Here is a 15,829-nt window from a genome sequence, read left to right as displayed (position 1 = left end):
TAATACACACAGGCACAAACGACCTGAGAACACAGCAGGAAATGGTGGCCATTGCACTAAAGGGAGTGATTGAAAAAGCTTCTTCTACTTTTCCCAACGCACAAGTGGTTATCTCCACCCTCCACCACGAAAAGACTTCCACCCTGCCACAATACAGCGGGTAAATGCAAGTATTTCCCGTGACTGTGCCTCAAAACCAAATGTTTTCCTGGCCCACCAATCCATCCTGGACTTGAACAGCCTCTATGACCAGGTCCACCTCTACAAGGCAGCAGTGCCCACCTTTGCCCGGACTCTAAAGGACATTGCTCTCAAACGTAGCCCCAACACTTCACACAGGAGCAACAGATCAATAGACACCCCGCCCAGACCAGCGAGACACTCTCTCAGACCTGAGAGAAATTGCTGCACTGAAAGTAAAGGGGCTGAATAATTTTGCACGCCCAATTTTTCAGTTTTTGATTTGTTAAAAAAGTTTGAAATATCCAATAAATGTCGTTCCACTTCGTGATTGTGTCCCACTTGTTGTTGATTCTTCACAAAAAAATACAGTTTTACATCTTTATGTTTGAAGCCTGAAATGTGGCAAAAGGTCGCAAAGTTCAAGGGGGCCGAATACTTTCGCAAGGCACTGTAAGTAGTCTGTTGTACGGTCATTTGGTAAAAAGCTCATTTGACATTTGCTCAGTACATTGTTTTCACTGAAGAAATGTACGAGTCTGCTGTAAATGATAATACAGAGGATTTTCCAAAGGTTTCTGTTGACGCATATCCCATGGTAGTTATTAGGGTCAAATTTGTCTCCACTTTTGTGGATTGGGTCAGTCCTTGGTTCCAAATATTGGGGAAGATGCCAGAGTCAAGGATGATGTTAACCTCTCTGGGAAATTCGGGACGGTAGCTTCCCACCTCAACAACAGCCAGTGAAAGTGCAGGGCGCCAAATTCAAAACAACAGAAATCCCATAATTAAAATTAAACATACAAGTATTTCACACCATTTTAAAGATAAACTTGTTGTAAATCCAACCACAGTGTCCGATTTCAAAAAGGCTTTACGACGAAAGCACACCAAACGATTATGTTAGGTCAGTACCTAGTCACAGAAAAACACGTTCATTTTTCCAGCCAAAGAGAGCAGTCACAAAAAGCAGAAATAGAGATAAAATTAATCACTAACCTTTGATGATCTTCATCAGATGACACTCATAGGACTTCGTGTTACACAATACATGTATGTTTTGTTCGATGAAGTTCATATTTATATCCAAAAATCTCAGTTTACATTGGCTCGTTACGTTCAGTAGTTCCAAAACATGCCGTGATTTTGCAGAGAGCCACATCAATTTACAGAAATACTCATAATAAACATTGCTAAAAGATACAAGTGTTATGCATGGAATTTTAGATCCACTTTACCTTAATGCAACCGCTCTGTCAGATTTCAAAATAGCTTTACTGAAAAAGCACACCATGCAATAATCGGAGTACAGCGCTCAGACAACAAAACAAGCCATACAGATATCCGCCATGTTGTGGAGTCAACAAAGTCAGAAATAGCGTTATAAATGTTCACTTACCTTTGATGATCTTCATCAGAATGCACTCCCAGGAATTCCAGTTCCACAATAAATGTTTGATTTGATTTGTTCCATCATTTATGTCCAAATACCTCCTTTTTGTTTGCGCGTTTAGTACACAATCCAAACTCACGACGCGCAGGCAAGTCCAGGTGAAAGTTCTGACAAAAAGTAATATTACAGTTCGTAGAAATATGTCAAACAAAGTATAGAATCAATCTTTAGGATGTTTCTAACATAAATATTCAATAACGTTCCAACCAGATAATTCCTTTGTCTGTAGAAATGCGATGGAACGCAGCTACCTCTCACGTGAGCGCGCGTGATCAGCTCATGCCACTCTGGCAGACCTGACTCATTCAGCTCCCATTCCCCCCTCCTTCACAGTAGAAGCATCAAACACGGTTCTAAAGACTGTTGAGTTCTAGTGGAAGCCTTGGGAAGTGCATAATGACCCCATAGACACTGTATATTCGATAGGCAATAATTTGAAAAATTACAAACCTCAGATTTCCCACTTCCTGGTTGGATTTTTTCTCAGGTTTTTGCCTGCCATTTGAGTTCTGTTATACTCACAGACATCATTCAAACAGTATTAGAAACTTCAGAGTGTTTTCTATCTAAATCTACTAATAATATGCATATATTAGCAACTGGGCCTGAGTAGCAGGCAGTTTACTCTGGGCACCTTATTCATCCAAGCTACTCAATACTGCCCCCCAGTCCCAAATAACTTTTAAGCCCCACCCTCTTCAACATATATCAAGGAATTGGCGAGGGCACTAGAACAGTCTGCAGCACCCGGCCTCACCCTACTAGAATCTGAAGTCAAATGTCTACTGTTTGCTGATGATCTGGTGCTTCTGTCACCAACCAAGTAGGGAGCAGCACCTAGATCTTCTGCACAGATTCTGCCAGACCTAGGCCCTGACAGTAAATCTCAGTAAGACCAAAATAATGGTGTTCCAAAAAAGGTCCAGTCGCCAGGACCACAAATACAAATTCCATCTAGACACTGTTGCCCTAGAGCACACACAGGGGGGAGAGGTGGGGGAGAGAGTAAGAAGGCGGGGGGGAAGAGAGAGAGAGGGGGGGGGGTGGGGGAGAGAGAGCGAGAGAGAGGGGAGAGGGAGGGGAGAGGAGAGGGTAGGGAGAGAGAGGGTGGGAGAGCGAGAGGGGGGAAGAGAGAGAGAGAGGGAGGGGGGAGAGCGAGAGGGGGGAGAGAGAGAGGGGAGAGGGTGGGGAGAGAGATAGGGGAGAGGGTGGGGAGAGAGGGAGAGGGGGAGAGGTGGGGGAGAGAGGGGGGGGGTGGGGGAGAGAGCAAGAGGGGGGAGAGGGGGGGAAGAGAGAGGGAGAGGGAGGGGAGGGGAGAGGGTGGGGAGAGAGAGAGAGGTGGGGGATTCCATCTAGACACTGTTGCCCTAGAGCACACACAGGGGGGAGAGGTGGGGGAGAGAGCAAGAAGGCGGGGGGGAAGAGAGAGAGAAGGGGGGAGGTGGGGGAGAGAGAGCGAGAGAGAGGGGAGAGGGAGGGGAGAGGAGAGGGTAGGGAGAGAGAGGGTGGGAGAGCGAGAGGGGGGAAGAGAGAGCGAGAGGGGGGGAAGAGAGAGAGAGAGAGGGGAGAGGGAGGGGGGAGAGAGGGAGAGGGAGGGGGTGGGGAGAGAAAGCGTGTCTCTGTATCCCCTGATGTCCTGTTAAACCATGAAGGATCAGTATAAACAACAAATGCTTCTCGCTCCTCTAAATCCACAAATCTGCTTCCATGGTCAGATCTCATCTACTGATAGTAACGCTACTGCCCGTGACCACACACACACACACACACACACACACACACACACACACACACACACACACACACACACACACACACACACACACACACACACACACACACACACACGGTGCGTCAGGCTGTCTGGTTTAATGTGCTGGCTAACTGTGACTGTACTCTGTTGACATTATAAACCCAAATAGAGTCCAGAACAATGGCTCAGTCTGTCTGACCCGAGCAGACAGCACTCTCAGCTCTTTACTCTTTATCACGGGGTCAAAGTAAGGGTCCAGGCTTTTCAAATGACAGATTGTGTTTTCAACATTTTGCCATTCCCCTCTCCTCTCTGGTTCTAATGCTTGCTATACCGTACATTCCCCTCTCCTCTCTGGTTCTAATGCTTGCTATACCGTACATTCCCCTCTCCTCTCTGGTTCTAATGCTTGCTATACCGTACATTCCCCCAGAATCCTGACATCGTCATGAGAAAACATTTTTTTCATTTTAGAGGTCGGTCCAACATGAGCGTCCTGACAGTGACTGCGTTCCTATTCCCTATGTAGTGCACTACTTTAGACCAGGGCCCTATTCCCTATGTAGTGCACTACTTTTGACCAGGTCCCATGGGCCATTCTTCATCATGTGGACAACTACAAATACTTAGGTGTCTGGTTAGACTGTAAACTCTCCTTCCAGACCCATATCAAACATCTCCAATCCAAAGTTAAATCTAGAATTGGCTTCCTATTTTGCAACAAAGCATCCTTCACTCATGCTGCCAAACATACCCTTGTAAAACTGACCATCCTACCAATCCTCGACTTTGGCGATGTCATTTACAAAATAGCCTCCAATACCCTACTCAACAAATTGGATGCAGTCTGTCACAGTGCAATCCGTTTTGTCACCAAAGCCCCATATACTACCCACCATTGTGACCTGTACGCTCTCGTTGGCTGGCCCTCGCTTCATACTCGTCGCCAAACCCACTGGCTCCATGTCATCTACAAGACCCTGCTAGGTAAAGTCCCCCCTTCTCTCAGCTCACTGGTCACCATAGCATCTCCCACCTGTAGCACACGCTCCAGCAGGTATATCTCTCTAGTCACCCCCAAAACCAATTCTTTCTTTGGCCGCCTCTCTTTCCAGTTCTCTGCTGCCAATGACTGGAACGAACTACAAAAATCCCTGAAACTGGAAACACTTATCTCCCTCACTAGCTTTAAGCACCAACTGTCAGAGCAGCTCACAGATTACTGCACCTGTACATAGCCCACCTATAATTTAGCCCAAACAACTACCTCTTTCCCAACTGTATTTAATTTATTTATTTAGCTCCTTTGCACCCCATTATTTGTATTTCTACTTTGCACATTCTTCCATTGCAAAACTACCATTCCAGTGTTTTACTTGCTATATTGTATTTACTTTGCCACCATGGCCCTTTTTTTGCCTTTACCTCCCTTATCTCACCTAATTTGCTCTCATCGTATATAGACTTGTTTATACTGTATTATTGACTGTATGTTTGTTTTACTCCATGTGTAACTCTGTGTCGTTGTATCTGTCGAACTGCTTTGCTTTATCTTGGCCAGGTCGCAATTGTAAATGAGAACTTGTTCTCAACTTGCCTACCTGGTTAAATAAAGGTAAAATAAATAAATAAAAATTAGAACAGGTACCATGTGGAGGCCTTTACAGACATCATGTCAAACTTCATTAGTCACATGCACCGAATACAACATGTGTAGGTAGACCTTACTGTGAAATACTTACAAGCCCTTAACCAACAGTGTAGACCTTACTGTGAAATACTTACAAGCCCTTAACCAACAATGCACTTCAAGAAAGAGTTAAGAAAATATTACCAAATAAACTAAAGTAAAAAATAATACAAAGTAACACAATAAAATAACAATAACAAGGATTTATACAGGAGGTACCGGTACAGAGTCAATGTGGAGGCTATATACAGGAGGTACCGATACAGAGTCAATGTGGAGACTATATACAGGGGGTACCGGTACAGAGTCAATGTAGAGGCTATATACAGGGGGTACCGGTACAGAGTCAATGTGGAGACTATATACAGGGGGTACCGATACAGAGTCAATGTGGAGACTATATACAGGGGGTACCGGTACAGAGTCAATGTGGAGACTATATACAGGGGGTACCGGTACAGAGTCAATGTGGAGACTATATACAGGGGGTACCGGTACAGAGTCAATGTGGAGACTATATACAGGGGGTACCGGTACAGAGTCAATGTGGAGACTATATACAGGGGGTACCGATACCGAGTGTCACGTTCTGACCTCTATTTCCTTTGTTTTTGTATTTATTTAGTATGGTCAGGGCGTGAGTTGGGTGGGCAGTCTATGTTTGTTTTTCTATGTTTTGGTCTAGTTCTATGTTCGGCCTGATATGGTTCTCAATCAGAGGCAGGTGTTCGTCATTGTCTCTGATTGGGAACCATATTTAGGTAGCCTGGGTTTCACTGTGTGTTTGTGGGTGATTGTTCCTGTTTTTGTGTTTGCACCAGACAGGGCTGTTTGAGTTCTCACGTTTCTTGTTTTTTTTCGTTAGTTTGTTCATGTATAGTGTCGTCAATAAATACAATGAACAACCACCACGCTGCGCTTTGGTCCGCCTCTACTTCACAAGAAGAGAAGCGTTACAGAATCACCCACCACAACAGGACCAAGCGGTGTGGTAATGGGCAAAGGAGAAAGCAGCAGCAGGAGCAGCGCGAGGAGGTATGGACATGGGAGGACGAATTAGACGGTAAAGGACCTTGGGCTCAGCCAGGAGAATATCGCCGCCCCAAGGAAGAACGGGAGGCGGCGAAAGCGGAGAGGCGCTGGTACGAGGAGGCAGCGCGGCGTCGTGGATGGAAGCCCGGGAGTCAGCCCCAAAAATTTCTTGGGGGGGGGCTAACAGGGAGTATGGCTACGCCAGGTAGGAGACCTGAGCCAACTTCCTGTGGTTACCGGGGGGCTAGAGAGACCGGGCAGGCACCGTGTTATGCTGTGGAGCGCACGGTGTCCCCAGTGCGGGTGCACAGCCCGGTGCGGTACATTCCAGCTCCGCGTATCGGCCGGGCTAGAGTGGGCATCGAGCCAAGTGCCATGAAGCCGGCTCTACGCATCTGGTCTCCAGTGCGTCTCCTTGGGCCGGCTTACATGGCACCAGCCTTGCGCACGGTGTCCCCGGTTCGCCTGCATAGCCCAGTGCGGGCTATTCCACCTCGCCGCACTGGCAGGGCGACCGGGACCATTCAACCGGGTAAGGTTGGGCAGGCTCGGTGCTCAAGAGCTCCAGTGCGCCTGCACGGCCCGGTCTATCCGTCACCACCTCCACACCCCAGCCCTCCGGTGGCAGCTCCCCGTACCAGGCTGTCTCTCCGGCCCATCCGTCCAGAGCCTTCCTCCTCTCCAGCGCTGCCGGAGCCTCCCGCCTGTCCGGCGCCTCTGCCGGAGCCTCCCGCCTGTCCGGCGCCTCTGCCGGAGTCTCCCGTCTGTCCGGCGCCTCTGCCAGAGCTTCCCGTCTGCCCAACGCCGCCAGCGCCGCCCGTCTGCCCAGCGCCGCCAGCGCCGCCCGTCTGCCCAGCGCCGCCCGTCTGCCCAGCGCCGCCAGTGCCGCCCGTCTGCCAGGAGCCGCCAATGCCGCCCGTCTGCCAGGGGCCGCCAGTGCCGCCCGTCAGCCAGGGGCCGCCAGTGCCGCCCGTCAGCCAGGGGCCGCCAGTGCCGCCCGTCAGCCAGGGGCCGCCAGTGCCGCCCGTCAGCCAGGGGCCGCCAGTGCCGCCCGTCAGCCAGGGGCCGCCAGTGCCGCCAGTCAGCCAGGGGCCGCCAGTGCCGCCAGTCAGCCCAGCGCCAGCGCCGCCAGTCAGCCAGGGGCCGCCAGTCAGCCAGGGGCCGCCAGTGCCGCCAGTCAGCCAGGGGCCGCTAGAGCCCCTCCGCCCGGAGCAGCTGTCCCTCTGTCCCGAGCAGCTGCTTCACCTCTGTCCCGAGCTGCTCCTCTGTCCCAAGCAGCCCCTCTGTCCCGAGCTGCTGCCGCCCCTCTGTCCCGAGCAGCTGCCGCCCCTCTGTCCCGAGCAGCTGCTTCACCTCTGTCCCGAGCTGCCCCTCTGTCCCAAGCAGCCCCTCTGTCCAGTGGGGTCATTGAGAGGGGTGGGCATGGTGAGTAAGCCACGGAGGCGGACAATAAGGCGGACTAAGACAATGGCGAAGTGGGGTCCGCGTCCCGCGCCAGAGCCGCCACCGCGGACAGACGCCCACCCAGACCCTCCCCTATAGGTCAAGGTTTTGCGGCCGGAGTCCGCACCTTTGGGGGGGGGTACTGTCACGTTCTGACCTCTATTTCCTTTGTTTTTGTATTTATTTAGTATGGTCAGGGCGTGAGTTGGGTGGGCAGTCTATGTTTGTTTTTCTATGTTTTGGTCTAGTTCTATGTTCGGCCTGATATGGTTCTCAATCAGAGGCAGGTGTTCGTCATTGTCTCTGATTGGGAACCATATTTAGGTAGCCTGGGTTTCACTGTGTGTTTGTGGGTGATTGTTCCTGTTTTTGTGTTTGCACCAGACAGGGCTGTTTGAGTTCTCACGTTTCTTGTTTTTTTTCGTTAGTTTGTTCATGTATAGTGTCGTCAATAAATACAATGAACAACCACCACGCTGCGCTTTGGTCCGCCTCTACTTCACAAGAAGAGAATCGTTACACCGAGTCAATGTGGAGGCTATATACAGGGGGTACCGATACCGAGTCAATGTGGAGGATATATACAGGGGGTACCGATACCGAGTCAATGTGGAGGCTTTATACAGGAGGTACCGGTACAGAGTCAGTGTGGAGGCTATATACAGGGGGTACCGGTACAGAGTCAATGTGGAGGCTTTATACAGGAGGTACCGGTACAGAGTCAATGTGGAGGATATATACAGGGGGTACCGATACCGAGTCAATGTGGAGGCTTTATACAGGAGGTACCGGTACAGAGTCAGTGTGGAGGCTATATACAGGGGGTACCGGTACAGAGTCAATGTGGAGGCTTTATACAGTAGGTACCGGTACAGAGTCAATGTGGAGGATATATACAGGGGGTACCGATACCGAGTCAATGTGGAGGCTTTATACAGGAGGTACCGGTACAGAGTCAGTGTGGAGGCTATATACAGGGGGTACCGATACCGAGTCAATGTGGAGGCTTTATACAGGAGGTACCGGTACCGAGTCAGTGTGGAGGCTATATACAGCGGGTACCGATACCGAGTCAATGTAGAGGCTTTATACAGGAGGTACCGGTACCGAGTCAGTGTGGAGGCTATATACAGGGGGTACCGATACCGAGTCAATGTGTGGGGGCACAGGTTAGTCGAGGTAATTTGTACATGTACAGTTCAAGTCGGAAGCTTACATACACCTTAGCCAAATACATTTAAATTCAGTTTTTCACAATTCCTGACATTTAATCCTAGTAAAAAATCCCTGTCTTATGTCAGTCAGGATCACCACTTTATGTTAAGATTGTGAAATGTCAGGATAATAGTGGATGCCATGATTTTCTGGAATTTTCCAAACTGTTTAAAGGCACAGTCAACTTAGTGTATGTAAACTTCTGACCCACTGGAATTGTGATACAGTGAATGAATCTGTCTGTAAGCAATTGTTGGAAAAATGACTTGTGTCATGCACAAAGTAGATGTCCTAACTGACTTGCTAAAAATATAGTTTGTTAACAAGAAATTTGTGGAGTGGTTAAAAAATGAGTTTTAATGACTCCAACCTAAGTGTATGTAAACTTCCGACTTCAACTGTAGGTAGGGGTGAAGTGACTATGCATAGATAATAAACAGCAAGTAGCAAAACAAATGGAGGGGGTTGGGGGTGTCAATTATAAATAGTCCGGTGGCCATTTGATTAATTGTTTAGCAGTTTTTTGGCTTGAGGTGGAAGCTGTTAAGGATCCTTTTGGTCTTCGACTTGATGCTCCAGTATCGCTTGCTGTGCGGTAGCAGAGGAAAAAGTCTATGACTTGGGTGACTGGAGTCTTTGACAATATTTTGGGCTTTCCTCTGACACCACCTATTTTATAGGTCCTGGACGGCAAGAAGCTTGGCCCCAAGGATTTACTTGGCCGTACTCACTACCCTCTGTAGCACCTTACGGTCAGATGCCAAGCAGTTACCATACCAGGCGGTGATGCAACCGGTAAGGATGCTCTCGATGGTGCAGCTGTAGAACTTTTTGAAGATCCTGGGACCCATGCCAAATCTTTTTAGTCTCCTGAGGGGGAATAGGTTATGTCGTGCCCTCTTCATGACTGTCTTGGTGTGTTTGGACCATGATTGTTCGTTGGTAATGTGGACACCAAGGAACTTGAAACTCTCGACCCGCTCCACTACAGCCCCATCGATGTTAATGGGGGCCTGTTCAGGTAGAGGGGTGGTCGTCTACCCAGATATCTTATTAACACTATTCTCCTCCCCTCAGGTTCCTGTCAGGTAGAGGGGTGGTCATCTACCCAGATATCGGGGACAAGCTGGACATTATCTGCCCCAAGGCTGAGCCAGGACGAGACTATGAGTTCTATAAGCTGTACCTGGTCAGGAGGGAGCAGGCAGAGGGGTGCAGCACGGTCATGGACCCCAACGTACTGGTCAACTGTAACAAGCCAGAGAAGGACATCAAGTTCACCATCAAGTTCCAGGAGTTTAGTCCCAACTATATGGGCCTGGAGTTTAAGAAGAATATGAATTACTACATCACATGTGAGTACTGAATCAATCTTTATAAAGTTGAGCCAAGAGTAGGAGAAAAACTCGACCTCTTTTTCCTTTACCCCAATCTTTGGCTATGTAGAAGACTCAGTGAGCATAACCTTGCTATTGAGAGCATAGCCTTGCTATTGAGAGAGGCCACCGTAGGCAGAGCTGGCACTCAAGAGAAAGGCTACAGTATGTGCACACTGCCCACAAAATGAGGTGGAAACTGAGCTGCACTTCCTAACCTCCTGCCAAATGTATGACCATATTAGAGACACACATTTCCCTCAGATTACACAGACCCACAAACAATTCTAAAACAAACCCAATTTTGATGAACTCTCATATCTACTGGATGTAATACAACTGTGTGCCATCGCAGCAGCAATATGTGTGACCTGTTGCCACAAGAAAAGGGCAACCAGTGAAGAACAAACACCATTGTAAATACAAACCACATTTATGTTTATTTATTTTGCCTTTTGTACTTTCACTATTTGCACATCGTTACAACACTATGTAGACATAATATGACATTTGAAATGTCTTTATTATTTTGTAACTTCTGTGAGTGTAATGTTTACTGTTAATTTTTGTTTATTTCACTTTTGTTTATTATTTATTTCACTTGCTTTCGCAATGTTAGCATATGTTTCCCATACCAATAAAGTTGAGCCTGTAGCCCTCCTCCCTCTCTCAGTGGGGGAGAGAGTTCAGCCTGTAGCCCTCCCCCTCCTCCCTCTCTCAGTGGGGGAGAGAGAGTTCAGCCTGTAGCCCTCCTCCCTCTCTCAGTGGGGGAGAGAGAGTTCAGCCGGTTGCCCTCCCCCCTCCTCCCTCTCTCAGTGGGGGAGAGAGAGTTCAGCCTGTAGCCCTCCCCCTCCTCCCTCTCTCAGTGGGGGAGAGAGAGTTCAGCCTGTAGCCCTCCCCCGCCTCCCTCTCTCAGTGGGGGAGAGAGAGTTCAGCCTGTATCCCTCCCTTCCTCCCTCTCTCAGTGGGGGAGAGAGAGTTCAGCCTGTAGCCAACCCCCTCCTCCCTCTCTCAGTGGGGGAGAGAGAGTTGACCCCAGGTGACTGAGCCCCAGCTGAGGGAAGAAGTGCAACTGCCAACACCAGAGTCCAAAGAAATACATTCTAATAACAAGTATATCACATAAGCTTATTATGCAGATAAGACATTTTAATTATCTATGTTACCCAACTCATTCTTATTCATCCACCACACTCTCCACCCCTCCATCCCTCCATCTCTGTATCCCTCTATCCCTCCATCCCTGCCCTCCATCCCTCCATCCACACCTCTGCATTGCTTGCTGTTTGGGGTTTTAGGCTGGGTTTCTGTACAGCACTTTGTGACATCTGCTGATGTAAGAAGGGCTTTATGAATACATTTGATTGATTGACTGACTGACTGATGTATTGATTTATTGATTGATTGACTGATTGATTGATTAGAGAGGGAGAGAGATAAAAGGCTAGAGAGAGGGAGATGGAACATCAGATCAGCACTGCCCTAGATAGGAGCTGCCACGTACATGGTCACATGCATACACACACATCCACAGAATCAAGATTAGTAGGTTTATCCCTGTGTGTCCATGTCAACAACACTCTGCTTGTGTTTACTAGTGGTGTGTAGTGTTTACTAGTGGTGTATGGTGTTTAGTAGTGGTGTATAGTGTTTACTAGTGGTGTGTAGTGTTTACTAGTGGTGTGTAGTGTTTACTAGTGGTGTGTAGTGTTTACTTGTGGTGTATGGTGTTTACTAGTGGTGTATAGTGTTTACTAGTGGTGTGTAGTGTTTACTTGTAGTGTTTACTAGTGGTGTGTAGTGTTTACTAGTGGTGTGTAGTGTTTACTAGTTGTGTGTGGTGTTTAGTAGTGGTGTGTGGTGTTTACTAGTGGTGTGTGGTGTTTACTAGTGGTGTGTAGTGTTTACTAGTGGTTTGTAGTGTTTACTAGTGGTGTTTACTAGTGGTGTGTGGTGTTTACTAGTGGTGTATGGTGTTTACTAGTGGTGTATAGTGTTTACTAGTGGTGTGTAGTGTTTACTAGTGGTGTATGGTGTTTACTAGTGGTGTATGGTGTTTAGTAGTGGTGTATGGTGTTTAGTAGTGGTGTATAGTGTTTACTAGTGGTGTATGGTGTTTAGTGGTGGTGTTTACTAGTGGTGTATGGTGTTTAGTAGTGGTGTTTATTAGTGGTGTATGGTGTTTAGTAGTGGTGTATGGTGTTTAGTAGTGGTGTATAGTGTTTACTAGTGGTGTGTAGTGTTTACTAGTGGTGTGTAGTGTTTACTAGTGGTGTGTAGTGTTTACTAGTGGTGTGTAGTGTTTACTTGTGGTGTATGGTGTTTACTAGTGGTGTATAGTGTTTACTAGTGGTGTGTAGTGTTTACTTGTAGTGTTTACTAGTGGTGTGTAGTGTTTACTAGTGGTGTGTAGTGTTTACTAGTTGTGTGTGGTGTTTACTAGTGGTGTTTACTAGTGGTGTGTAGTGTTTAGTAGTGGTGTGTGGTGTTTAGTAGTGGTGTGTGGTGTTTACTAGTGGTGTGTGGTGTTTACTAGTGGTGTGTAGTGTTTACTAGTGGTTTGTAGTGTTTACTAGTGGTGTTTACTAGTGGTGTGTGGTGTTTACTAGTGGTGTATGGTGTTTAGTAGTGGTGTATAGTGTTTAGTAGTGGTGTGTAGTGTTTACTAGTGGTGTATGGTGTTTACTAGTGGTGTATGGTGTTTAGTAGTGGTGTATGGTGTTTAGTAGTGGTGTATAGTGTTTACTAGTGGTGTATGGTGTTTAGTGGTGGTGTTTACTAGTGGTGTATGGTGTTTAGTAGTGGTGTTTATTAGTGGTGTATGGTGTTTAGTAGTGGTGTATGGTGTTTAGTAGTGGTGTGTAGTGTTTACTAGTGGTGTGTAGTGTTTACTAGTGGTGTGTAGTGTTTACTAGTGGTGTGTAGTGTTTACTTGTGGTGTATGGTGTTTACTAGTGGTGTATAGTGTTTACTAGTGGTGTGTAGTGTTTACTTGTAGTGTTTACTAGTGGTGTGTAGTGTTTACTAGTGGTGTGTAGTGTTTACTAGTTGTGTGTGGTGTTTACTAGTGGTGTTTACTAGTGGTGTGTAGTGTTTAGTAGTGGTGTGTGGTGTTTAGTAGTGGTGTGTGGTGTTTACTAGTGGTGTTTACTAGTGGTGTTTACTAGTGGTGTGTGGTGTTTACTAGTGGTGTATGGTGTTTACTAGTGGTGTGTAGTGTTTACTAGTGGTGTGTAGTGTTAACTAATGGTGTGTAGTGTTTACTAGTGGTGTGTAGTGTTTACTAGTGGTGTGTAGTGTTTACTAGTGGTGTTTACTAGTGGTGTTTACTAGTGGTGTGTGGTGTTTACTAGTGGTGTATGGTGTTTAGTAGTGGTGTGTGGTGTTTAGTAGTGGTGTGTGGTGTTTACTAGTAGTGTGTGGTGTTTACTAGTGGTGTGTAGTGTTTACTAGTGGTGTGTAGTGTTTCCTAGTGGTGTGTGTGGTGTTTACGAGTGGTGTGTGGTGTGTAGTGTTTACTAGTGGTGTGTAGTGTTTACTAGTGGTGTGTAGTGTTTACTAGTGGTGTTTACTAGTGGTGTTTACTAGTGGTGTGTGGTGTTTACTAGTGGTGTATGGTGTTTAGTAGTGGTTTGTAGTGTTTACTAGTGGTGTGTGGTGTTTACTAGTGGTTTGTGGTGTTAAGTAGTGGTGTGTGGTGTTTACTAGTGGTGTGTAGTGTTTACTAGTGGTGTATGGTGTTTACTAGTGGTGTGTAGTGTTTACTAGTGGTGTGTGGTGTTTACTAGTGGTGTATGGTATTTACTAAGGGTGTGTGGTGTTTACTAGTGGTGTGTGGTGTTTACTAGTGGTGTGTGGTGTTTACTAGTGGTGTGTAGTGTTTACTAGTGGTTTGTAGTGTTTACTAGTGGTGTTTACTAGTGGTGTGTGGTGTTTACTAGTGGTGTATGGTGTTTAGTAGTGGTGTGTGGTGTTTAGTAGTGGTGTGTGGTGTTTACTAGTAGTGTGTGGTGTTTACTAGTGGTGTGTAGTGTTTACTAGTGGTGTGTAGTGTTTCCTAGTGGTGTGTGTGGTGTTTACGAGTGGTGTGTGGTATGTAGTGTTTACTAGTGGTGTGTAGTGTTTACTAGTGGTGTGTAGTGTTTACTAGTGGTGTTTACTAGTGGTGTTTACTAGTGGTGTGTGGTGTTTACTAGTGGTGTATGGTGTTTAGTAGTGGTGTGTAGTGTTTACTAGTGGTGTGTGGTGTTTACTAGTGGTGTGTGGTGTTAAGTAGTGGTGTGTGGTGTTTACTAGTGGTGTGTAGTGTTTACTAGTGGTGTATGGTGTTTACTAGTGGTGTGTAGTGTTTACTAGTGGTGTGTGGTGTTTACTAGTGGTGTGTGGTGTTTACTAGTGGTGTGTGGTGTTTAGTAGTGGTGTGTGGTGTTTAGTAGTGGTGTGTGGTGTTTAGTAGTGGTGTGTGGTGTTTAGTAGTGGTGTGTGGTGTTTACTAGTGGTGTGGTGTTTCAAATCAAATGTTTTTTGTCACATGTGCCGAATACAACAGGTATAGACTTCACAGTGAAATGCTGAATACAACAGGTGTAGACTTCTCAGTGAAATCCTGAATACAACAGGTATAGACTTCACAGTGAAATGCTGAATACAACAGGTATAGACTTCACAGTGAAATGCTGAATACAACAAGTATAGACTTCACAGTGAAATGCTGAATACAACAGGTATAGACTTCACAGTGAAATGCTGAATACAACAGGTATAGACTTCACAGTGAAATGCTGAATACAACAGGTATAGACTTCACAGTGAAATGCTGAATACAACAGGTATAGACTTCACAGTGAAATGCTGAATACAACAGGTATAGACTTCACAGTGAAATGCTGAATACAACAGGTATAGACTTCACAGTGAAATGCTGAATACAACAGGTATAGCCTTAACCAACAATGCTTTCAGAACTTTTAAGAAAAATAAGTGTTAAGTAAAAAATAGAAAATAAAAGCAACAAATAATTCAACAGCAGCAGTAAAATAGCAATAGCGAGGCTATATACAGGGGGAACTGGTACAGAGTCAATGTGCAGGGCACCGGTTAGTTGAGGTAATTGAGGTAATATGTACATGTAAGTAGAGTTAAAGTGACTATGCATAGATAATAAACAGGAAGTAGCAGCAGCATAAAAGAGTGGTCTGGGAAGCCATTTGATTAGCTGTTCAGGAGTCTTATGGCTTGGGGGTAGAAGCTGTTTAAAAGCCTCTTGGACCTAGACTTGGCGCTCCGGTACCGCTTGCCATGCGGTAGCAGAGTGAACAGTCTATGACTAGGTTGGCTGGAGTCTTTGAAAATTCTTAGGGCCTTCCTCTGACACCGCCTGGTATAGAGGTCCTGATGGCAAAAAGCTTTGCCCCAGTGATGTCGGAGGCCGAGCAGTATTTATACCAGGTGGTGATGCAACCATGCTCTCGATTGTGCAGCTGTAGAACTTTTTGAGGATCTCAGGACCCATGCCAAATCATTCAGTCTCCTGAGGGGGAACAGGTGTTGTCGTGCCCTCTTCACGACTGTCTTGGTGTGCTTGGACCATGATAGCTGTTGGTGATGTGGACGCCAAGGAACTTGAAGCTCTCAACCTGCTCCACTACAGCCCCGTCGATGAGAATGGGGGCGTGCTCGGTCCGTCC

At 46.7% G+C, this 15,829-nt stretch overlaps 1 protein-coding gene across 2 annotated transcripts in view; it reads left to right on the top strand.

The window, feature by feature from the left end:
- The window catches only part of LOC110504586 (ephrin-B1-like), a 154,077-nt gene that overhangs the window by 64,408 nt on the left and 73,840 nt on the right, over positions 1–15,829 (top strand). For both annotated transcript variants that reach the window (XR_005041128.1, XM_036969561.1), the window contains exon 2: positions 9,844–10,121. Coding sequence is in view for 1 of the 2 variants with exons in the window: in XM_036969561.1 (XP_036825456.1) it covers positions 9,844–10,121 (278 nt within the window). In the remaining variant the exon portion in view is untranslated. The remainder of the gene's footprint in view (positions 1–9,843; positions 10,122–15,829) is intronic.

This window comes from Oncorhynchus mykiss, chromosome 31 (genome assembly GCF_013265735.2).
Source record: "Oncorhynchus mykiss isolate Arlee chromosome 31, USDA_OmykA_1.1, whole genome shotgun sequence".
In the NCBI taxonomy this organism is placed as follows: domain Eukaryota; kingdom Metazoa; phylum Chordata; class Actinopteri; order Salmoniformes; family Salmonidae; genus Oncorhynchus; species Oncorhynchus mykiss.
The sequence above is the reverse complement of the archived record's forward strand: the minus strand, read 5'-3'. Positions and strand labels throughout refer to the sequence as shown.